Here is a 24,689-nt window from a genome sequence, read left to right on the forward strand (position 1 = left end):
CCGGGGCGACCGAGCACAGACCAAGGTCAGGAAGGTGGGCAGGAGTCGTGGGAGCCGGCGAGGAGGAGCGGGCTTCGGGCAGAACCCCCTCAACAGGCCCCGCCCCGGCCCCGGCCCCGGCCGGGCCGGATGGACCCCCCAGCGGCCAAGCGGAGCCGGGGCTGCCCCGCAGGACCGGAGGAGCGCGACGCCGGGGCCGGGGCCGTGCGCTGCCGGGGCCGGCCCGAAGCTCTGCTGGACCTCAGCGCCAAGCGAGTAGCCGAGAGCTGGGCCTTTGAGCAGGTGAGCGAGAGGCGGGGTGGGGAGGAACCCACTCCTAGCCTCTTCCTAGACATCTTTTCCTCCCCCTGCCCAGAGCCCAGCCTCCGGACCTGTCCCCATCGAAGACACCTCCAGAGATCTCCAAAATCCTTAATTCTGCCCAAGACATCCCCTCATCCTCCCATTTCACTCCTTCCACCCCATCCCTTCCTGGGACAAGTCTGCTCTTCAGCCCACAAGACCCAGGAGTACCTGAGTGCCCCAGATCCAGTTCGGGACCCTTTTTCTCCTCCTGCCTCATGGTCCTCTTACAACACCGCATACCTCTCTTGTCCCACCTTATCCTCATCCCCAGTGAGAGCACCCCATTCAATCCTCAATCCTCTCTCCAACTCTTACGACCGCCCCCACTTGGGAACAGACCAGATCTCAGGACCTAGAGACCTAACATTTCTGACCTACACCCCCTTAGAGGACTCTCCCATATATATAGATCTCAGGCCCAAGACACCCTTTTCTGTCTCCGATCCCTGCCTCCGGCCTCCACAACCCACTTATCCCATGGGGACACCTTCTCTTGTCAGTCCTTCACTCTGGCCCTAATACACAACCCCCTGTCATTCTGGGACCACCTCCCACCTGGGGCTGCCCCTCCTGACTGGCTGCAGAGATTACTCCATTGTCAGAGTCCTCCCTCCCATTACTTCATGCCTACCCTCCCCTTTTCCCCACCCCCAACTCTCAACCATCTCAGTCCTTCCAGAGTTTGGCAGCAAGTGCGGGGCCAGTGTCCTACTACCTGGACAGGTGCATCTGGAACCCTGCCCCTATGGTCTCTCGGGGCCCTGCCAGGATGGCCCCAGGGCAGAAGCTATTAGAGTCAACTTTCCCAGCCTCAGTGGAGTTGTGGCTAGGACCTGACCAAGCCTTCCTCAGCCCCGACAGCTTCTGTCCTCTCTTTGGCTTTGGGTGGCTTTCTTTGCTCCCTGGCCTCAAAAGAATTAGGGAGTCTGCCTCGACCAATGGGTCTGGGCCAAGTGTGGATGGGGCGGGCTCTGATTCATGGCCTGGAAAATCCCTCCTTAGTCATCTGCCAACTGTCCCCGAGGCCTTGGGCGAATCACTGGTCCTCCCACTTCCCTTTGAAATCCAGGACTGGAGACTCTGAAGGGTCCCTGCTCCTTCATTGTGTGTGAGACCCCCAGGACAATCTTAAAACCTTCTCCAGGGCTCCCATGTACCTGCCTCGGGCAGGTCTGGCCCTAGTAAAGGTCTTACCCTGCAGAAGCAGCTCTTTGGCAGTTGGTCTCCTTCTTACTTTGAGGAAACAAGGGCACAGAGAGGTTGAGAAACTTGCCCAAGGACACCCAGCCAGTGAGTAGCAAGCCTGGACTGGAATGTAGGCTCAACCAGCTCAGTTCATTGCCCAGAGCCCCCAGGGGTAGGCAGGACATTCGTTCCTTCCTGGGGACCCTTAGAAGCTGGAACAGAGAGCCTGTCTTGGAACCTGGAGCTCATCAGCTGTGGGATCCTGAACAAATGAATTCACCTTACTTCTGAGCTTAGAATCCCCAGGCTGCCAAAGTATTGTTGCTGGTAGAATTAAGGGTACTTAATATACATAAAACATTTAGCACAATGTAGGCTAAGACTGTGTAGGCCTGATCACTTGTCTTCTGATCACTTTTCTTTCCTCCTGCCCTACCCCAACCCTGCAAGCCTGAGGGGTGAGACTACCTTCCATTAGGATCCTGGGACCTGACATTCAAGAGGGAAGTGACAGAAAGTTCCAGAATACTAGCAATGGGCCAGGTGTTATTATAAGTGCTATACATATTAACACATATGTAATACTCATGACACCCAGAAGGCGGGTGCCCTTAACATCTCCTTCTTACACTTGAGAAAAACTGAAGCTCAGAGAAGCAAAGTGACTTGTCCAAGGTCATGTTACTTGTTTTATTTCATTATTTTGGGCTTATGTCAGGTCTTAACTGTGGCAGGTAGGATCTTCACTGTGGCATCTTTTGTTGTGGTGGGTGGGCTTAGTTGCCCCACAGCGTGTGGGATCCTAGTTCCTGGACCAGGGCTTGAACCCACATCCCCTGCATTGGAAGGCAGATTCCCAGCCACTGGGCTGCCAGGGAAGTCCCCAGGGTCATGGTACTTGTAAGCAGCAAGGTCAGGGTTCCAGCACCCGGGTCTCTAACGCAGCAGCCCTTCCCACAGGTTGAGGAGCGGTTCTCCCGTGTGCCGGAGCCAGTCCAGAAGCGCATTGTGTTCTGGTCATTTCCACGCAGCGAGCGGGAGATATGTATGTACTCATCACTGGGGTACCAGCCCCCAGAGGGCGAGCATGACGCCCGGGTGCCCTTCACCCGCGGGCTGCACCTGCTGCAGAGTGGGGCCGTAGATCGTGTGCTGCAAGTAGGTGAGTGCCTGTCGCTCCAGCCCTGCCAGGGAGGCCAAGGGTCCAGAGCATGTGTGGAGGAGCAGGGAGCTGGAAGATTCCAAAAGGCAGGCTTCGATGCCCAGAGAGGGTGGTACAAAATATTCTGTGCTCAGGATCAGGGATCTGCCTCGACCTGAGGCAGCTTAGTTGGGGGGTGAAGGTAGAAGTATGAGACAGGGAGGAGGCAGTGGTTTTGAGGAGCGATTATAAACCAGAAGTGAGGGGAGGTTCCAGACCTCAGGCAGTGGGACCCAGGAGTCCTCTGGGGCCAGGGTTTAGAGCCAGAGGTAAGAATGATCCTAGACTTCAGGCAGCACAGAGTCCTTGGTAAGAGTTGGAGGCAAAGTTTGTTTTTTTTTAAATATTTATTTATCTTTTGTTGGGGCGTGTGGACTTCTCTCTGGCTGTGGCACACAAGCTTAATTGCCTCGAGGCAGGCGGGATCTTAGTTCCTCGACACCAGAGATCGAACCCATGTCCCATACACTGACTGGAAGGAGGATTTCTAACCACTGGACCAGGGAAGCGGCGAAGTTTTAGAGCCAGTGGTGAGAGACAGACTTAGACCTCAGGCAGAGAGATTCAGATGGAGGTTGGGTTCATAGGTTTAGGGATGGTCTTGGACCTAAGGCAACGAGGATTTGGTGGGGTCTGGGGTGAAAGTTCACCAGTTCAGGGAGATGATGAAGGATAGGGAAGCCTGGCGTGCTGCTGTCTGTGGGGTCGCAAAGAGTCGGACACGACTGAGCAACTGAACAAAGGGTGAAAGTTGAGGATCATCGGTAAGGAGTACTCTTAAACCCCAGACAGCAGGGTCCAGGTGAAGGGAGGGGGTGGAAGTGTAGCTAGAGATGAAGGATGAATCTAGACCTCAGGGAGCAGGGCTCAGATGGGAACCAGTGGAGACTGAGCCAGAAGGCAGATGAGCCTTGGAATGCCACACTTCACAAGGGGGCAAGTCACGTCATCTCCCAGCTGGAGGCAGGGACTCAGCCAAGATGACCCTCTCTGAACCATGTCAGCCTGGGGGCCCCCTTGCCTGGACATGACCCAGCCAGCCACAGGCTCGGCCACCTCCAACTGGTATGAGGAAGCTGCTGTGTCCCTGCATGACACAGACAGGGCCGGCTGGAGCCTGAGCTGCCCAACCAGTCGGATGAGCCTGGCATCTGGGCTCCCCAGGGGCCAGGGAGGGGCAGGGGGTAATGGGGTGACCTGGCCCTTAGCTGTCCCCCAAAATTCAACCCCTCACCCCCGAGATTCTTTGGTATCTTCTCAGGAAGTTCCAGGGTGCCTGGAGCCTGGGCAGTATCCATAATGATCCAAGGGCTTGTAGTAATATTATTCAGAATTAGAATAAGAACAAGCATTTATTTAGCACTTACCATCTGCAAACAGTGTTCTACATTAACCCATTTCATCCTCATTGCAAACGCATGAGAAGGATGCCACCTCCACATTTATTCATTAATATTCCCATTTCACAGATGCAGACACTGAGGCCCAGCAAGGTTAGGTTACTTGTGCTAGGTTTCTCAGCTGAAATTTGCACCTGGTCTTGCTGTACGTCGTTGTCAAGCACGACCCATCTCTGGGGTGACACAGCGGTGACAGCTTGGTTTTGGTCTTAGGGTTCCACCTGAGTGGAAGCGTCCGGGAGCCAGGGAGCCCCGGAGAGCCCGAGCGGCTTTACCACGTCTCCATCAGCTTTGACCGCTGCAAGATCACATCTGTGAGCTGTGGCTGCGACAACCGTGATCTCTTCTACTGTGCCCACGTGGTGGCCCTGTCGCTGCACCGCATTCGGCACGCCCACCAGGTGGAGTTGAGACTGCCCATCTCTGAGACACTCTCTCAGATGAACCGGGACCAGCTGCAGAAGTTCGTGCAGTACCTCATCAGCGCCCACCACACCGAGGTGCTGCCCACCGCCCAGCGCTTGGCAGACGAGATCCTCCTCCTGGGCTCTGAGATCAACCTGGTGCATGGTAAGGGTGCCCCCAGGCCTGATGGGAGAGGTGAGGCCCCAGCTCAAAGCCACCTTGCTTGCTGTGTGGCAGGCATGTGTCACAGCATCCAGAGATAGCCTTGATCTAGGAATGAGGGTGGAGCACCACCACCTGAGGCCGAGCTCACACACCTAGGAAGTGGCAGAACCTGGATTTGATCTGGCCCTGGGTAGATGAATGGTCAGAAATCAGCCAATGGGAAGATCCAGCCCCAGGGGAGGGGTGTCCCAAGATCACAGGAGCAGGTCTGGGATCATGGATGGGTGGAGGTCATGAGGAATATGTGTGGACTTTAGTGGGTGTCAGAGGTGGGATATGGTTAGGAGACAGACCCAGAGGTGTTATGAATTCTGGGGTGGTTTGGAGCTACAAGTGTTGCTTAACTATAATGGTGGGAGGATGGAGTAAGATGGAGAGTGAATAGATGGATGAGTAGCAGGTGGAGGCATGAATGGATATTTGAGGGTAGTGATGGGTGGCCGGAAATTTTTCATGATGGAGTGCTGGGGTGAACTGATGGTGTGGGAAAATGAATGGAATGAGTGGATAGGTGATTTACTGGGACAGTAGGTGTACGGGGAGTTGGTGGTACTTGGCAGTGGAGTTGGATGGGATGTGCTTTGATTGGGAAGTTTGAGGTAGTGGACAGATGGGGTTGGTGGAAGCTTGGAAGGACCAAGGGGTACATGGATTGGGGGTGAGTTGATGGGTGCATGAATGTTGTTATATATAGACTGACCTGGTGGATGGATCAAGTATATAGGATGGATGGATGGACTAATGGATTGGTGGGTGTTTGGAGAGTTACAAATGAATAGATGGTTGGTGAGGAAAAAGATAGATGGAAAGTTAGGGTTAACTGGATGGATGGATAGCATGGTTGTGTGGGTCAGTGGATGAATAGGTCTGAGTGTTTTGAGTGGTTGGTACAGATGAGTTGGAAAGACAAATAGGGTTGGGTAGGTGGATGGATGGATGGATGGACTGATGGGATGGGTATGTAGATCAGTGAACAGATGGGAGTTATGGGTAGGGTGGATGATGGACTAATGGGGTAGGTAGGTGTGCTAAGGTTATGATGTGTGGATGGAAAGATGCATGGCATGACATGGGGGTGTGGATAGACTGGTGAGTGGTTTGAATGGATGGGTAGGTGATGCTTTGGGTAGGATGAGGATGGATGGGTGGGTGAGTGGGTTTTCAGGTGGGGTGGGATGTATGAAATTTGGGGATGGGTTGGGTGATTTGGAGAACTGGTTGACATACTCCTTTCCCCAGCCCACACCTGTTTTCCCTCCCTTCCCACAGGTGCCCCAGACCCCACAGCAGGCGCAGGCATCGAGGATGCCAACTGCTGGCACCTGGACGAGGAGCAGATCCAGGAGCAGGTGAAACAGCTGCTGTCCAATGGCGGCTACTACGGCGCCAGCCAGCAGCTGCGCTCGATGTTCTGCAAGGTGCTGCGTGGGCAAGCTCGGGGGGCGGGGCTAGGCTCCGAGTCAGAGCCCCGCCCCTTCTCACCACCAGGTCTTGGCACAGGTGCGAGAGATGCTGCGGATGCGTGACTCCAACGGGGCGCGCATGCTGATCCTCATGACTGAGCAGTTCCTGCAGGACCCGCGCCTGGCCCTGTGGCGGCAGCAGGGCGCCGGCATGACGGACAAGTGCCGCCAGCTGTGGGACGAGCTGGGTGAGTCCCAGACCCCCAAAGCGGAAGCGCAGCGAGCACCTGGGCTCGACCGCCCTGAATCCGTCCTCATTCAATAGCACCGCCAATATACAAGGGCTGTGCTGAGCACTGGGGCTACCACAGGCAACAAAAGAGATTAAATACCTGCCCTCAGGGCTTCCCTGATAGCTCAGTTGGTAAAGAATCCGCCTGCAATGGAGGAGACCCCGGTTTGATTCCTGGGTCTGCAAAATCCGCTGGAGAAAGGATAGGCTATCCACTCTAGTATTCTGGCCTGGAGAATTCCATGGGCTGTATAGTCCATGAGGTCACAAAGAGTAGGACTCTGAACGACTGAGCGACTTTCATTTCTTCTTCTCAGAGAGCTGATACCTAGTAGGGCAGACAGAGAGAAAATCCCACAAACCCATTAGGCCAGGGGTCAACACACATTTTCCATAGGGCCAGATAGTTAATAGTTTTGGCTTTTTCAGGCTATTTGGGTTTTGTCCCAACTATTTGATTTTATCTGTTGTAGCAAAAAACCAACCACAAACACATAACAAAGTAGGCATGGTAGCATTCCAATAAACTGTATTTATGGACACTATTTATTTATTTGAATTCATATCATTTTCACAAATCACAAAATATTTTTATTCATTCCCCACCCCTTCCACCATCTAAAAATGTAGAAATGAATCTTAGCTCAAAGGCCATTCAACAACAGGTGGTGGGGGACTTTCCTGGTGGTCCAGTGGTTAAGACTTTGTGCTTCCAAGGCAGGAGTGCAGGTTTGATCCTTGGTTGGGGAACTAAGATCCCACATGCAGTGCAGCTCCAAAAAAAAAAAATGGCAGGCTTTATTTTCTCTATAGGTGGTAGTTTGCTGACCCCTGTGATTGATAGTGATAAGTGCTATAGAGAAAAAAAAAAAATTGCAAGAGGAGTCTGGCAGCCAGGGTTTGAGTCCTGACTTCTGTCTGGAAGTCTTCTCTGAGCCATAAAGTGAAGAGAGGATGAATTGCAACCTCAGAGGTCCAAGGTGAGAGTTAGGCAGAGACCAGTGCCCAGCACACAGCAGGCACTCCATAAGTGTGTGCTGCCCCTGCTGGCATGAGTGTTGAGCCTCCTCCATGCCCACATTGGCTACCCTCCCTCCCCAGGGGCCCTGTGGGTGTGCGTCATCTTGAGTCCCCACTGCAAACCAGAGGAGCGGACGAGCTGGCTCCAGCTGCTTAGCAAGTGGGACAAGCTGGACGTGTGCCCGCTGGAGGAGGGCAATTACTCTTTTGATGGGCCCAGCCTGCAGCCCACTGCAGCCTTCATCCCAGGTAGGAGTGGGGTCCCTGCCATTCCCCCCAGCAAATCATCCCTGTTGCCTGTAGCCTAGCCTCCCCATCATAGCGCTCTGGGGGAAAATGGAGGCAGGGCGGAGGGGACGAGCCCTTACCTGCCTCCTAGCCAGGAGACAGTGAGTGTCCAGGGCAGGGGCAGCAGGCAGCCTGAGGGACAGTGATGTGAAATACTTAAGATACCTGTAGTTCTGGGCTGACTCAGTCTCCTCCTGGCCATGGAGGCAGAAATCGGGTCGGGGGAAGGAGAAACAGAAAGAAAAGGAAACAGGTATTGAGAAGAGAAAGACAAGTAAAGACAGGCAGGGAGGGAGGGAGAGAAATAGAGGAGAGAGAAGGAAATTGAGTATGGAGGGAGAAAGATGAACAGACCCAGCTGTTCATTTGTGCTGGCTCAGATAGTAAAGAATCCACTGCAAAGCAGAGACCTAAGTTCGATCCCTGGGTCAGAAAGATCCCCTGGAGAAGGGAATGGCTACCCACTCCAGTATTCCTGCCTGGAGAATTCCATGGACAGAGGAGCCTGGCGGGCTATCGTCCATGGGGTCGCAAAGAATCAGACACGACTTTTTCATGTCGGACACTTTCACTTTCATGAAGGACTATGGTAGCTCCCCTGACACACACACACAACTTTAAGTCTTCTGAAAAAATTGGGGGCAATGATGGCACACTCATCACTGTATCCAGACTCTAGGCCCAAGCTGGCACTTGGTGGGATAGAACTGTCCACTGCCTAACTGCTAGGGCCCCCCTCATGGGACCACATTTGGGCACCTCTCCCACAGGCCCAGAGGAGGAGGTGGAGGTGATGGCGATGGCTGCAGGTTCCCGCCACACCGTGTTTGGCCGCGCCCTGCAGGCTGGGTCACTGCATTGGAGTGATGACCATCTGCAGAGGATCCTGGCCAGTGACTCCTACAGCCCCAACCTCACAGGCAACGGGGGCAGTGACAAACCAAGCTTCGACCCCCAGGGCCGCCCGCTTTGGCTGGGCGAGCCCTTCCCCACTACCTGTGCTCGTGTGGACACCCTGAGGGCCCATGGATACCCCCGCCAGGCCCTGCGGCTGGCAAGTGCCATAGTCAACACCCTCCGGCTGCAGCAGCGACATCAGCTACAGATTTACAAGCAGCAGAAAAAAGGTGGGCACCAATCTTATCATCGTGTCCTGGGGCTGAACAAATGCCAACTGCTGGGGGCTGTGGCAACCTGGAGGGTCTGTGGGTACAACAGGAAAACAGACCACTCAAGGTGTGTTGAGCAGAAAGGAATTTAATACAGGGGACTGAGGGCTCACAGAACCAGTGAAAGGGCTGCCAGATTGAAAGTCAGGGAAGCCACTGCCTGGGTTCACAAGCTTGAACTTCAGAAGCACAAAGAGTTCAGCAGCCTGTAGCCCTCACTGGGGGGGAAAGTTCCCAAGAGGACAGCCCAGAACCTGCTGGCAAACCTTACATCTCTGCCCCAGACAGCCACACACACACCTACTCACAGCTGCTGCAGAAGAGTAATGGGCTCATTTTCTCCTACCTTTCACACCTTACACAAAGGGGTCTGGGAAATTTAGTTTCTATGCATCCACCCACATACCTTTCAAGAACAGGGACCCAGCATGCCAGATCAGATTTTTCCAAGAGAGGCCAGAAATCTGGATTCTTTGATGTGTAATTTCCTGTTGTTGTTGTTTTTTTTTTCCAATACAACAAATTCAAAATTGTATTCCATGTTGTATGACCCAAAAAAGAACATGTTTGTAGACTAGATATGGGGAGCAGGAGGGAGCCACCAGTCCAGTTGCATACTCTGGGTGATGAGGTTGGGTTGATGGGTTAGTTACCAGGAAATTGAACACAGGGTTTAATGAGGGAAAATGGGGCTTTGGTATCTGAGCAGAACTCTAAACTAGCCTGGAAGCATAGGGAAAGCCCCCACCCTTCCCCAGGACCAGAGGAGGTGAGAGCTAAGCTTAGATCCTAAGGATGTACATGAGGTTCCCAGGAAAAAGAGAGGGAGCAACTATATTCCAGGTAGAAGAAACAACATGGGCTGGAACCCAGAGGCAAGGGAGAGCTCAGCTTGTGTGAGAAGATGAGAGGATGTGCTTCTAGATGGGGTGGGTGCGTGCCAGTCACGGGGAAGCGTTCCTATCCGTCCTTGAGAGTGCTGAAAGCAGGTTGAACCTGAGAGGAGTGAGGATTAAGGGTTATATGGAGAGGAATGAGACTGGTTGGATGTTTTAAAAGCACCCAGTTTAGCCACGCCTCAGCTTGGGTGTGGGACAGGAGGCCAGGGAGGTGAGCGCTACCGCAGAGCTCAAGGGGGCAGAGACGAAGGTGCTGGATGGACATCTGGAGACTGGGCTCGGGGTTTGGGAAGAGGAAGCCCTCCCGGAGGGTTGGTAGAGGGGTGGGCTTTGAGCCTTTTTTTCTACCTTCAGAGCTACTGCAGAAAGGTTCCACCGGCATCACCAACATGGAAGGATGGGTGGGCCATCCCCTGGACCCCATTGGCTGCCTCTGCAGGGCACTCTTGGAGGCCTGTCGTCTAGAGGAGGAGACCCTCGCCATTTACCCAGGTATCCACACTGGGGACCTGGAGGAGTGGGAGAATCACCACTCCTTGGCCGTGCTCCTTTGCCTAGTATTCCTATTACTTGGCCACGCCCCTACACTTGGCCTGCCCTTTGGCCAGTACCAGGTGCCAAGAGGCTTAGCTTCTGAAAGTGAGGCCACCATAGGCCTACCTGCTGTTGGAAGGTGGGCGCTACCTCCTGGTTTGTGCAGAAACAGCTGGCTCTCCATAAATCTCCCCGACCCCTACAGTATCCATGTTTAAGGTCAGGGACCACTAGAGTCCCAGGAAGACGGGTTCGTCCCCAGTAGCCTTGGGGCCCTTCTCCCACAGACTCGGGCCCTGAGAAGCGGAAGGTGGCCTACCAGCACGTCCCCGTGCCGGGGAGCCCTGGGGAGTCCTATTTGGCAATGGCGCTAGAGGTGGCCCTGCTGGGCCTGGGACAGCAGCGGGCCCTGCCCGACGGGCTGTATGCCCAGGACAAGGTGGTACGCAGTGAGGAGCAGCTGCTGGCCCTGCTGGAGGAAGTGGAGCTGGACGAGCGGTTGGTGCAGGTCCTGCGCAAGCAGGCGGGACAGCTGCTGGAAGGTAAGGCCACACTCCTAAGCCGGGTTGTTCCTGAAATGTAGGGTCCAGTCCACTGCAGTGGTCTGGTTGCTGCTGGGTTGGGAGACCCAGCCTCTACCTCCACCTCCAGTACTTATTGTCTTACCTTATTGGTCAGTCGCTAAGTTGCGTCCTACTCTTTGCGACCTCATGACTGCTGCACGCCAGGCTTCCTGGTTCTTCACCAGCTCCCTGAGTTTGCTCAAACTCATGTCCATTGAGTCAGTGATAACCATCCCATCATTACATACCTTGGCAGTTCCCTAAACGGGAGGTCCAAATTTTGGCCCCGCCCCCAGAAAGCCTGCCAGCCAATAATGGCTGCTATTGATGAGCCCCCCCCCAATCCTTGTGAGGCCCCGCCCCTACCACTTAGGGAAGCTGGTTTGGCCGCGCCCCCAGAACAAGTGCAGCCCCTCCTTCACTCTGGCAACACCGTGCGTTTGAGTCCTACCCCTACCCAGAGGTCCCAAGGGTCTCTTTCCTTTGGATTTTCCAGTACTTGTCTTAGTTTCAGCCCTGCTTCCCCACCCTGGGACCTCTCTAGCCTCAACCACTCTATCTTGGGGCGGCCCATACCCCACTGGAATGTGGGGACCCCTGGGGAGAGGCGATACACGCCCACACCTGGGGGTTGAGCTTGGGTTGCCCCCGCAGGGGGTCCTTTCAGTGGCTTTGGAGAAGTGCTGTTCCGGGAGAGCGTACCCATGCACACCTGTGCCCGCTACCTGTTTACTGCACTGCTGCCTCACGACCCAGACCTGGCCTACCGCCTCGCACTGCGAGCCATGAGGTGAGAAAATGCAGCGGGAGACTCCCCCCGGGGCAGGAGGGATTAGGGGATGGGAGGCTACCGGGAGCCCTATCCTTCTGCCTGCACGCACAACTTAGTTCATGCAGTCTCCTTCATGCTGGCATTCCCAGGCCGCTCTGTGCTCTTGATGATTAAATATAAATATGTCATATTATTTTGAATTTGAGAAATCTCCACATGACACAGAATTCAGAGTCCTTTTCTAGGTAAGTTTATCCCAACCTACCCAAAGCTCTCTGGAGGCAAGCAGTGTTACCACTTTCTTATCTATACTATAAGAGTCCAGATTTCTACAAACTTGTAATCTAAAAATTAAAACTTGGTTCTCCTTTACACCCATGATACATCCTGTTGTTTAGTCGCTCAGTCATGTCCAACTCTTTTTGCGACCCCATGGACTGCAGCCCACCAGGCCCCTCTGTCCATGGGATTTCCCAGGCAAGAATACTGGAGTGGGTTGCCATTTCCTTCTCCAGGGGATCCTCCTGACCCAGGGATCAAACCTCAGTCTCATGCATTGGCAGGCAGATTCTTTACCACTGAGCCACCTATTCTTTTTTTTTTTTTTATGTTAATAACCTAATGGTTTCTTATGATGGTTAATCTTTTTTTAATATTTATTTATTTAGCTGCACTCAATCTTAGTTGCCAAACTCAGGATCTTTAGTTGAGGCACGAGGGCTCCTTAGTTGCAACATGCAGGATCTTTTAGCTGCGGCATGTGAATTCTTAGTTGCAGCAGGTGGGACTAGTTCCCTGACCAGGGATGGAACCCAGGCCCCCTGCATTGGGAGCACAAAGTCTTAGCCACTGGACCACCGAAGAAGTCTCCTGTACCTATTCTTTGCACCTTGTTTTCACTGAACTTTTGCATCTTAAAGGCTCTATCCTGTCACATAACAGGTGAACCATTGTAGGGCGGTACCATGAAAAACCCAGTGTGAAACTGATAGACATTTAGATGTTGCAGTGAATGACCAGGTCACCCATTTCCCATGCGCACCAGCAGATCATAGAAGCAGAATAGTAAAAGGGCCCGTCCATAGAAAACCATGCCCAGCCAATTAAGTGAAATCCTCCTCCCACCCTCTGATCCTATCCTCCAGAGATACCTATTAACCATCTGAGAGCTTCCCTGGCTGTCCAGTGGTTAAGACTCTGCTTCCAATACAGGGGGATCGGGTTCAATCCCTGGTTGGGGAACTAGGATCCTATATGCCACATGGCCTGGCAAAAAAAAAAAAAAAAAAAGTTTGAAGTACATTTTCCAGAATATTTGAAAAGAATAATCTGTTAAGAGCCATGATTTAGAGAACACTCTTTTATGTGTTAGACTTTTTTTCTAAACCAGTGCTAGCAAATTACAACCCACGGGCCAACTTTGGCCAGCTGCCTGCTTTTGTGCAGGCCCTGAGATAAGAATGGTTTGTGTATTTTTAGACGGTTGGGAAGAAATAAAAAAGAAAATATTCTGTGACACATGAAAAATACGTGAAACCCAAATTTCAGTTTCTAGAAATAAAGTTTTATTGGCCCAGAGCACCACTCACTCGTTTATGTATTGTCTGTGTCCGCTTTTACACAACAGTGACGGTTGTGACAGAGACCAAATGGCCTACAAAGCTGAAAATACTGGCTGTCCAACCCAGTACAGAAGAAAAGGTGCCAACTTCTGATCTAAATCTGACTCACATTATCCCATATAATCTTCTAAACACCCCAGCGAAATAAGTATATTTACACCCATTTTACACATAGACAGGCTGAAGGTGTGCCCCAAGTCACGTAGCAAAGTCATTTATTTATGCTTTTAATTTTTATTTATTTTATTTTTGGCCGTGCTAGGTCTTCACCGCTTCCCGCGGGCTTTCTCTAGTTGCAGAGAGTGGGGCCTACTCTTTGTGGCGCTGCTCAGACCTCTCACCGCAGTGACTTCTTTTTCACAGAGCAGGGGCTCTCTAGTGCTCCGGCTTCGGTTAGCTGTGGGCTTCGCTACTTGCTGGCGCATGTAGGATCTTCACGGGCCAGGGATTGAACCCGTGTCTCCTGCATTGCCAGGTAGATTCTTAACCACTAGACCACCAGGGAAGTGCAGCAAAGTCATTTTAGATATTTGGAACCAGAATAGTCTTGACTCCTTTTGCATGCTTTGATTAGATTTAACAGCTTTGTAGAAGTTTCTTAACACAAAATGCATGTAAACAGAGAGCTGAGGATCAAAATATCTTACGGGGGCCCCCCATTGAGTCATTCAGCAAACATGTGTTGTTTGCCTGTTGTATGGCAGGCATTGTTCTGGTGCTGGAGATGCAATGGTGACCCAAATGGTCAAAAATTCCTGCCCTCATGGAGCTGACATTGTAGTGAGGGAGAGACAGTAAGCACATTTATAGGTAAACTATGTTGTATGGCAGATGGTGACATGCAAGAAAGGGGTAGAAGGGGTGAGGAGGGGAAGTTGCACTCTCCCATGCGTTGGGCATGTCAGGAAAGAGCTCACTGAAAGTATTTTTTAAATTATTTCATTTATGGATTTGTTTTTGGCTGTGCTGGGTCTTCATTGCTGCGCAGGCTTTTCTCTAGTTGCTGTAGGTCGGCTTCTCATTGCAGCAGCTTCTCTTGTTGTAGAGCATAGGCTTTAGGCAAGCTGGTTTCAGTAGTGGTGGCACGAAAGCTCAGTAGTTGCAGCTCACAGACTCTACAGCACAGGCGCAGTAGTAACAGCACACGAGCTTAGTTGCTCTGCACCATGTGGAATCTTCCTTGACCAGAAATCGAACCCGTGTTCCCTTTGTTGGCAGGTGGATTCTTATCCACTGCACCACCAGGGAAGCCCTGATGAGAGTGTTTTTAACAGTGGGTCAAAACTATGGTCTCTGACAAGATCAGGATATGAGCAGGGGTTGCAGACCCTTCATCTCAGGTGGTCAGGTCTCCTAATCTTGGTGAGTTTCTCCAGCCCCTTTAATCTTGCCTCAGGTGGTGTCTTGGCTGTTCCTCCCTTGATTAGCAACTGTTGGAATCCATCCTTTGGAACGCAGGGAAGTTCCTGGAGACTGGAGTCTTTACTTCAAGAAATGCCAGACAGAAAGGCCTCTGTGCCTGGGATTCCCACAGGGCCCTGCTCAGTTTCAACTGCAGTGAACATCTTTGTCTTTTTAATTTTTACTGGAGTATAGTTGATTTACAATGTTGTGTTACTTTCAGGTGTACAGCAAAGTGAGTTAATTATACATATACCTATGAGTGGGGCTTCCCAGGTGCCACTAGTGGCAAAAACCCACCTGCCGATGCAGGAGACACTAGAGACATGTTTTGAGCCCTGGGTCAGGAAGATCCCCTGGAGAAGAGCATGGCAAGCCACTCCAGTATTCTTGCCTGGAGAATCCTACAGACAAGAGGAGCCTGGAGGTCTACAGTCGTTGGGGTTGCAAAGAGTTGGAGATGACTGAAGCGACTTAGCAGCAAGAGAAGCATACCTATGTGTTTGTGTGTTAAGTCACGTCAGTTGTATCTGACTCTGTGACCCCATGGACTGTAGCCTGCCAGGCTCCTCTGTCCATGGGATTTCCCAGGCAAGAACACTGGAGTGGGCAGCCATGCCCTCTTCCAGGGGACCTTCCCGACCCAGGGATTGAACCCACATCCCTTCTGTCTCCCACATTAACAAGTGGGTTCTTTACCAGTAGTGCCACCTGGGAAGGCCCACATATACATATACCCACTCTTTTTGAGATTCTTTCCCCATAGAGGTCATTGCAGAGTACTGAGTAGAGTTCCCTGTGCTATACAGTATGTATTTTATGCGTGCGTGCATGCTGAGTTGCTTCAGTCGTGTCCATCTCTTCGCAGCCCTATGGAATATAGCCCACCAGGCTCCTCTGTCCATGGGGTTTCCCAGGCAAGAACACTGGAGGGGGTTGCCATGCCTTCCTCCAAGGGATATCCCTGACCCAGGGATTGAACCTGGGTCTCGTGTCTCCTGCATTGGCAGGCAGGTTCTTTATCACTAGCCCCACGTGGGAAGCCCCATGTATTTTATACATGCAGTAAACATCTCAACACACATCTTCCGTCTTCCTGGGTGCCCAGGGCTTTGCGGACTCTGGAGGGTAGGTTCTGGCTGAGGCAAGAGGTGTCTCCTAGAGAGGATGGAGAGTCCAGCCTTGTCTCACAGCAGGCTTGCTTCTCTTCTCACCCCAGGCTGCCCGTCCTGGAGACAGCGTTTCCAGCTGGAGAACCTCCCAGCAACCCGCTGGACTCCATCATGAGCAACCGCTTCCCCCGCTGGTTCATCCTTGGCCACCTGGAGACCCGCCAGTGTGAGCTGGCCTCTGCCATGCTGACCGCTGCCAAGGGTGAGTACCGTGGCTGCCCCCACCCCCACCCCCCTGCCCTTTACATTACTCCCCTCCCTCCTTACCCTCATTCCATTCCCCTCACTTACTTTTACTTATCCCACAGTTTTCCTTGGGGCTTCCCAGATGTTGCCAGGGATAAAGAACCTGTCTGCCATTGCCGGAGACATAAGAGATGTGGATTCGACCCCTGGGTTGGGAAGATCCCCTGGAGGAGAGCATGGCAACCCACTCTAGTATTCTTGCCTGGAGAATCCCACGGATAGAGCAGCCTGGGGAGCTACAGTCCATGGGTTACAAAGAGTCGAACGCGACTTAGCATGCACCTCTGCAGTTTTCCTTGAGCACATTCTTTTTTTCTTTTGACCTGCGGGATCTTAGTTCCTCGACCAGGGATCAAACCCACACCCCCTGCAGAGGAAGTGTGGATTGTTAATCACTGGACCAACAGGGAAGTCCCTTCTTGAGCACCTTCTGTATATACCAGGCATTGTCCCAGATGCTGAGCCCCAGTAGCAAACAAAACTGTCCCAAATCCCATGCTCTGTGGTGTTATTCCTAGGGAGGGCAGACAGACAATAAATAAGGTAAAGAAGATAGTTATGCAGTGGGAGGTAATAAGTGCTATGGAGAGGCATACAGCAAGTTGACATTTAAGCCACAAAGTGAAGGTGAAGGTGGAGTAATGCCAGTACCTGTGTCTTAGCTCAGCTGCTGTAACAAACTACCACAGATGCGGTGGTTTAAACAACAGAAAGTTATTTTCTTACAGTTCTGGAGGCTATAAGTTCAAGATCAGGGAGCCAGGACAGTCAGCTCCTGGTGAGGGCTCTCTTCCTGGCTTACAGAAGACTGCCTTCTCACTGTCCTCACATGACAGAGAAAGAGAGATCTCTGGTTTCTCCTGTCCGTATAAGGACTCTGATCTCATCCAGGGGGCACTAGCCTCATGACTTCATCTAAACCAAATTACCTCCCAAAGGTCTGCCTCTAAATACAATCACTGTAGAGAGTTAGGGCTTCAGTGTATGAATTTTGGGAGACACAGTTCAGTCCACAGCATCTGGAAAGAGTATTCCAGGCAGAAGGAATAGCCAGCACAGAGTGCCTGGTTATATTTAAGAAGCAGAGAGGAAGCTGGTGTGGCTGGAGCTGAGTAACAGAATTGTAGGATCTAGGTGAACAATAATAACAGTAATAAAAGTTGACATATGTGCGTGTGTTTGCATGCTCAGTCGATCAATCATGTTAGACTCTTTGTGACCCCATGGACTAGCCCTCCAGGCTCCTCTGTCCATGGGATTATCCCAGCAACAATACTGGAGTGGGTTGCCTTTTCCTCCTCCAAGGGATTTTCCTGACCCATGGACTGAACCCGTGTCCCCTGCAGCTCCAGCACTGGCGGGTGGATTCTTTACCACTGAGCCACCTGGAAGCCACTCACATATATAGGTCTTGCCATATGAAGGCCTTTACAAGTATGGGCTAACCGCAGCCCTGCGTGACATGTACCGAGGTATTAGTACTATCCATTGTACAAATGGGGCAGCCAAGGCACGGAGAGGTGAAGTGAGTTGGTCAAGAGCACACAGCTTGTGTGAGTTGAACCCTGGCATCTGGCGTCTGCTGGGTCCAGAATTGGTGCCCTTGACAGTCAGGGGTCCAGTGGCTTCCTCCCGCAGAAAGGGAAGGGGCAGAGGAGAGATAAAGGGGAGTGCCAAGCGTGGTCTAGGTCTCCATAGAACCATCGCCAGGTGATCACCATCCACAGTCACACATTTGGACGTGTGTGGAAGAAATTGTGTGAGCGGGTCCGGCAGCATCTGGCTGGTGCGGGGTATGCCCATGATATCTTCTGTCCCTCCCCCAACTCTAGGAGACCCCAAGTGGCTGCATGCAGTACTGGGCTCCATCCAGCAGAACATCCACTCTCCAGCCTTGCTTTTCAAGCTGGCGCAGGATGCCTGCAAGACTGCCACCCCGGCCAGCGCCCCACCAGACACCACGCTGTTGGGCATTGCGCTGGAGCTGGGTCTTCAGGTGAGAGCCACGGGAGCGAGCATGGGGGCGAGGCCAAGTGGGCATGAGGGTGGGGCAAGGGCCCACTTGGGAGTGGGGCCTGAGTGCAAGGTTTTTCTGGAGGCAGGACCTAAGGGTAAGCTTCACATCCTTTAGGGGCGGGGCCTGGATGTGAATGGCATCTCTGGGCAGGGCTACAGAGGAACAGGGTCTGGGAGAGGAGTCCTGAGAGTGAGGGCCTGAAGTCACCAGTGAGGGTGGGGCCTATGAATACTCAGTTGCAGAACCTGAAGGTGAGAATCTACTTGTGGAGGTGTGGCTGAGGACACGGAAGGGGATCACGGAGCATGCAGGTGGCCACAAGAGGGAGCAGAACCTATGTGTGTTGGCCTGGGGTTGATGTGCCATTAGGACCATGAGTGGGCGGGGCTGAAACTGAAGAGCCTGCCTACTAGAAGCTTTCTTCTGGAAAGGGCCTGCAGGGGACTGCAGCGAGAAGGAGGCCTCACTACTGAGGGGCGGGGCTTAGGGAAGGTCCTGTGAGTGAAGAGCCACCTCTGGGGGTGGGGTCTGTGGCTGAAAGTCATGGAGGTAGGACCTGCAGGTGAGTGTCCAGGTCCTCCTCAGGGACCCGGACGAGGGACCGTGCTGTAAGGGCAAGGCAGAGGCATGGGTGCAGCTTGAGGGCATAGACAAGTATGGGGCTCATGGGGGCAGGGTCTCAGTGGCAAAAGTAAAATAAGAGAATAAGGTACAGATTCAGGTGACATCTTCCCAGTGTAGAACTGGCCAGCAAAGGGCAGACAAGTGGCAGAATTGGCCTCTGAACAACGCCGTGAAGGGGGTGGAGCTCTTGTGGGGGAATGTGGGGGTTGAGATAAGGGCGGTGTTTTGGGGGGTTTTTTTGGCTGTGTCGGGTCTTAGTCATAGCACACAGGATCTTCGATCTTTGTTGCTCCATGCAGGATCTTTAGTTGCAGCATGCAGGATTTTTTTTTTTTAGTTGCAGCATGTGGGATCTAGTTCCCTGACCAGGGATCGAACCTGGGCCCCCGTGCATTGGGAGCATGGAGTCTTAGCCACTGGACCATCAGGAAAGTCCCCAAGGGTGGTGCTTTAGGGTGGTGACCCCACTATTTAGGAGCCTCCAGGCAGGACCTGGGCTTGGGGCCTCAGGAGAAAGGCCAGCAAGGATGGTGCTTATTGGTGTGGGACCTGAAGAAGGTGGGACCTGTAATGGCAGGTGCTTTGTACGGGGCCTCAGGAGGAAATCTGACAGGAAGCACAGAAGTTTCCAGAGAAAAGTGACAGGTTGGTTAGTTGTCCCAGATAGGATCCACGGGACCTCAGAATAACACTAACAGTAATGGCTGGTGTCAGCTGAGCACATCGAAACAGTAGGCACTGTACAAAAAGCTTTAGTTACTACACACTTTCGCTTGATTCTCACAACTAGGTGAGGTAGATACTATTTTTATCTCCATTTTACAGATGAGGAAGCTGAGGTCCAGACAGGTGAAGCCCCTCGCCCACACTGTATGGCTTTGATTCAGCCCTTAACTTCTGAGTTTCCTGGGGCCCCTCAGAATCTTCCACCCCCTCTCGTAGGCCTCCCTTGGGTGACCCCCTTCTCTCCCTATGTCCTCTGCTGTAGGTGATGCGGATGACCCTGAACACCATGACCTGGCGTCGGAGGGAGATGGTGCGCTGGCTGGTCAGCTGTGCCACAGAAATCGGTGAGAGCCCCCAAGGGGACTCACAACTCACCTCCATGCAGAACCAGGGAGGCAGGAGGGAGAAGCAGAGCCATTTCCTAGACCCCAGCCCGTGCTCTGGGCTGGGCCAGGAGGGAATGATGGGCATGGGGGAGGGCAGAGTGTGTCTAGCTGAGCCTGGCCAGGAGGCTCAGGAGGCTGGCCAGGCTAAAGAGGCTTGGAGAACAGACAATCCCTCCAATGCTCAGCACCCACCTTCCCAGTTCCTACCCAGCCCAGCTGCCCTCTGCTCCCTTAGAAAAGTAAAGTGACGTTTCTATCAAGCCTGGAGTGGAGGTAGAGGGGATACAGCTTTATTCTTGCCTGGTGGGAACTGTAGGTCAGGGTAAACTTATACACATAGGTACACCCATGCACCGATAAATCCCTAGAAAACCCATGCACACAGGGTAAATCCATTCACGCAGGGTAAATCCATTCACGCAGGGTAAACCCATGCACACAGGGTAAACCCATGCACAGGTGAATCCCTGCCCCGTGCCCAGCCAGTGTCACCCTCTCGTTCCCCGCAGGCCCTCAAGCCCTGATGAGCATCATGCAGAACTGGTACTCCTTATTCACCCCGGTGGAGGCGGCCACCATCGTGGCAGTAACGGGCACCACCCAGGCCACGCTGTTGCGGCTGCAGCTGGATGCAGCCCGGCGGGAGGAGCTCTGGGCCTGCGCACGCACCCTGGCCTTGCAGTGCGCCATGAAAGACCCGCAGAACTGCGCCCTGCCTGCCCTCACCCTGTGCGAGAAGAACCAGGCGGCCTTCGAGGCAGCCTACCAGATTGTGCTGGATGCGGCCGCCGGCGGCCTGGGCCACGCCCACCTCTTCACCGTGGCGCGCTACATGGAGCACCGCGGCCTGCCGCTGCGGGCCTACAAGCTGGCAACGCTGGCCCTGGCGCAGCTCAGCATCGCCTTCAACCAGGACAGCCACCCGGCAGTCAATGACGTGCTCTGGGCCTGCTCGCTCAGCCACTCTCTGGGCCGGCACGAGCTCTCGGCCATCGTCCCCCTCATCATCCGCAGCATCCACTGCGCCCCTATGCTCTCCGACATCCTGCGCCGCTGGACCCTCTCGGCGCCCGGCCTGGGGCCCCTTGGGGCTCGCCGGGCTGCCAAGCCTCTGGGTGCCGACCGGGCACCGCTGTGCCAGCTGCTGGACGCAGCCGTGGCAGCCTACATCACCACCAGCCACTCGCGCCTGACACACATCAGTCCTCGTCACTACAGCGACTTCATCGAGTTCTTGGGCAAAGCTCGTGAGACTTTCCTGCTGGCGCCCGATGGACACCTGCAATTCGCCCAGTTCCTGGAGAACCTCAAACAGACCTACAAGGGCAAGAAGAAGCTCATGCTCCTGGTGCGGGAGCGTTTCGGCTGAGGGTCAAGAGGCAGACGGTGGGGGCATCCTCCCTTCGCCCCTGCCCCTGTGGCACCCGCTCTCCATCAGGGGCCTCGATGCTGAAGGCCCGTGTGGCGTTTCAGTATTAAGTCAGGGAAGGAGCCCAGCTGAAGCTGGGTGGTCTTGCTTGCCATCCCCCACCCCGCAAGCCCAAAAGGAGGTGGGAGGCAGGAGGTGGCATCCTGCCACGTGCGTGCCTAGGAGCGTGCAAGTGAGTGTGCGAGACTTGAGGATCAGAAGCCATACCAGCACCCAGAGGCCTAGAAGGGGGTGTGTGCTTGTGCAGCTGGTATGACCCCATTGTGAGCACCCAGAAGCAATAGTCAAGCTCTCCCTTCCCAAAGCTACAGCTCTGGAGCTGCGGGGGCAGCGGGGAGTGCTGGGAAGCAAGACTCTCCAGACATTGGTTTTCGAAGGCAAAGTAGCAGACAGACCCTCCCTGTGCCCAACTCTAGGTGGATGGAGGGCTTGTGTTAGGGCATCTAAACTTTTGTAATACCCCCTCACCCCCTACCCCCTCCTCAGGGGCCCCCACTGGCAGCCCGATACCCTCTCCAGGCTGCCCAACGGGAACCAATGGTTCACCGCCACTGAAGGATTTGAAGAGGCTTCACGCCTCGGCCACATACCTCACCCTCTCATCCTGCCAGGACTCTGTTGGGTGCCAGGGTCCCAGGGTAGGCTGGGGGATCATTATTGCCCCTCCCCCTACCTACTAGTCACTGGACTTACAACTCAGGAACCAAGCCAGACTCACACTGTCCTCCAAACCTGGTGTGGGGGGAGACAAGCACAGACAAGCCAGAGACCCCCCCAATCTAGAAAGGGGCCAACATCTTAGTGTTTTTTGGCCGGCTGTGTGTCTCTCCTTTTCTCCTCCTCTGCCTCCCTGCTCTGTCCTTCATCTTATTCCGTCTTCCCATATTTCCATCTAGCCTGTCTTTCTGTTTGCGTTCCCAGTTGCTGTCTGTCTGGCCTCCCTCCCCCCACCTTGGCCTAGGGAGAAGAAAGAGTCCCACTCCTAATCACCTGCCTCTGTCTTTTCTCCTCTTGTAATTAAGGACAAAGATCACCGAATTTTGTAACTTTTTTTTCTATTTATTGAACCACATATTGTATTTACTTTTTTTTTTTTTTTTAAATTGAACACAGCTTGTTCTTTTAAATTTTAGTTTGAGACTAAAGTGTGTTCTCCTCCCCCAGTGCGGCCCCTGCCCGGACACCCTTTTTCCCCCGTAGAAAATCTCCAGCCTCTTCTCTGGGAATAGCTTCAAGCGACGGGTGCAATGGGGGCCACTGTTGGTTGCATCCAGTGGTAAGAGTATGGATGATAGTAGACAGGGATGGAGAGCTCACTGTGAGCAAGCCTAGTGTTTATATCTGTGCTTTACACCTGTCATCTGTTACGATACCTATCTGAGGAGAAAGCCGAGGCTCCAAAGTTTAAGGAAAGGGCATGGAATTTTAGAAAGTGACAGCTCTAGATTTAGTACCTTGCTGAGCTGGGGACACTGCTCACCCCAAGCTGCTTGGTCCATGCAGTGCTGAGAATGGCCACTAGAGGGTGCCCTGGCTCCAGACACTCGCTATTGAGGTTCCCTGTGTGCGTTCTCGATTGCTCAGTCCTGTCTGAGTCTGCGACCTCATGGACTGTAGCCGTCAGGGCTCCTCTGTCCATGGGACTTCCTGGCAAGAATACTGGAGTGGGTTGCCAGTTCTTACTCTAGAGGATTTTTCCTCAACTAGGATCGAACCCAAGTCTCCTGCGTCGGCAGGTGGATTCTTTACCACGTGGGAAGCCTCGCTATCGGGGTTATTTGTAAGCTTCTAAGCACGTGGCAGGGGTGGGAGGGTTCCTGTCAGGTTCTGGGTGCAGCTGGGTGGGGAAGACAGCCCCCAAAAGTGGGAACGCGGTTTAGACTAGGCCTTGGTGGGCGAGGTTCTTGCCGAGATGACGTGGGCATGGTCAATACTGGGCGCGCCTAGGGCGTGTCTGGACTCCTACCCCGCGGATGCGGGACCTGAGGGGTGGCGGGAAGCCCTTTAGTTGCCTTTACTGGTTTCCTGCCTTTAGAGACTGACGGACAGAGGGACTGACTGACTGGGTCAGCATCAGGGCCGGGGCAGGCGAGGACAGAGGCTTCCGGGACGGGCGGGGTTCAGAGCGAGGCTGGGCGGGGCCAGCAGCTGGAGGACACCAAGGTCCTGCGCGCAGGCGTGGGCGGGCCTTCCCTGGCGCTGGGCAAGGCGATTGGCTCTTGGCACCGCCCTGCGCTGGAGGGAACCAGTTAGAGGTGACCCCACCTTCTGCCCCGCCTCACAGATTCCCGCAGGTATTTGAGGGGAGACCCCAGTGGACCCACAAGCTCCTTAGCGCCGCCTGGAGGCCTGGCAGGGTAGAGGCGGTAGTCCTGAGGGCTCTATCTCAGCCTTGGCCCTTCGGGTTCCCGGCTGCCTTCAAATGTTCTCAGACTTTGGGGCATCCCTTACTGTGCCCCTCGGCTCTCCAAGTAATCTGCAGATATCCCCACAGACCTAGAGTGCCACTCAGGTCCCAGTTACAGCCAAATGTCCCCTTTGGGCCCACATACACAATTTCCCCACCACCGTTCTCAGATAGCAGACACCTCAAATCTTACCCCCAATCCAAGTTGTCCCTATTTATGTCTAAGTCACCCCTAAATGTCACTGATCAACACCATCCGGTACCAGTTATCTTCAAATGTCCAGTGTTTTCTTCCGGGTCACCCTCAACCACCAGCTTAGATTGGGTCCCATTCCCTTCCACCTCACCCCTGAACATGGAGCATTCCTTATCACCCTCCCGCCTAGGCTCCAGTTGTCACCACACCGACCCTGAATGTCTGTCCCTCCAGCCCACCCCTGAACCCCAGGACACTCCTCAAGTTCACCTTTCCGTGATAAGGGCACCCTTTCCACCCCAAATGACTAAACTGTCATCTTCTCCAGGGTGGGCAGGGTAGGGCTGGGGATCCTGTGAGGTCAGGAGCCCAGGAGGCCAGGACAATAAATTCAGACCCATCAACCCTCCCCAGACAAAAAGCCAGGACTCCGGGGTTGCAGACTAGAATACATCACAAACCACCAGACCAGGCATAAGGCAGGGAGCAGCTTTTATTTAACTGGACAGCAGGCTCAAGACACAGCAGAGACTTCCCCAAGCTTCGATGGATGAGCGGTACACTGAGCCAACTCTTGACAGCTTGGGGGGCTTCACTCTACATCCCTAGTTTCACCCCTAGAAGAGCCCTATTCCATCTGTTGATGGATACAGTCTTAACTCTTCCATGCCCTGGACCCACCCAAGGACTGAGCAGGCCTGCTTGCGTCCTCTGGGCCCACAGGGACCTCATTCCCCACCCCATGTGCCAGGAGGGTGCCAT

General features: G+C 53.6%; 1 protein-coding gene across 1 annotated transcript; it reads left to right on the forward strand.

Annotated features, from left to right (window-relative positions):
• Positions 1-129: 129 nt before the first annotated feature.
• On the forward strand, positions 130-22,420 carry ZSWIM4 (zinc finger SWIM-type containing 4). Its single transcript, XM_040240891.1, has 14 exons — positions 130-282; positions 2,491-2,692; positions 4,345-4,701; positions 6,031-6,179; positions 6,262-6,412; positions 7,558-7,725; positions 8,535-8,891; positions 10,187-10,324; positions 10,654-10,908; positions 11,584-11,719; positions 15,944-16,098; positions 17,975-18,138; positions 19,772-19,853; positions 20,405-22,420. The coding sequence occupies exons 1-14, from the start codon at positions 130-132 to the stop codon at positions 21,262-21,264; spliced, it is 3,327 nt and encodes a 1,108-aa protein (XP_040096825.1). The 3' UTR covers positions 21,265-22,420.
• The last annotated feature ends 2,269 nt before the right edge of the window (positions 22,421-24,689 follow it).

Source organism: Oryx dammah, unplaced genomic scaffold (assembly GCF_014754425.2).
Source record: "Oryx dammah isolate SB20612 unplaced genomic scaffold, SCBI_Odam_1.1 HiC_scaffold_5, whole genome shotgun sequence".
Lineage (NCBI taxonomy): Eukaryota > Metazoa > Chordata > Mammalia > Artiodactyla > Bovidae > Oryx > Oryx dammah.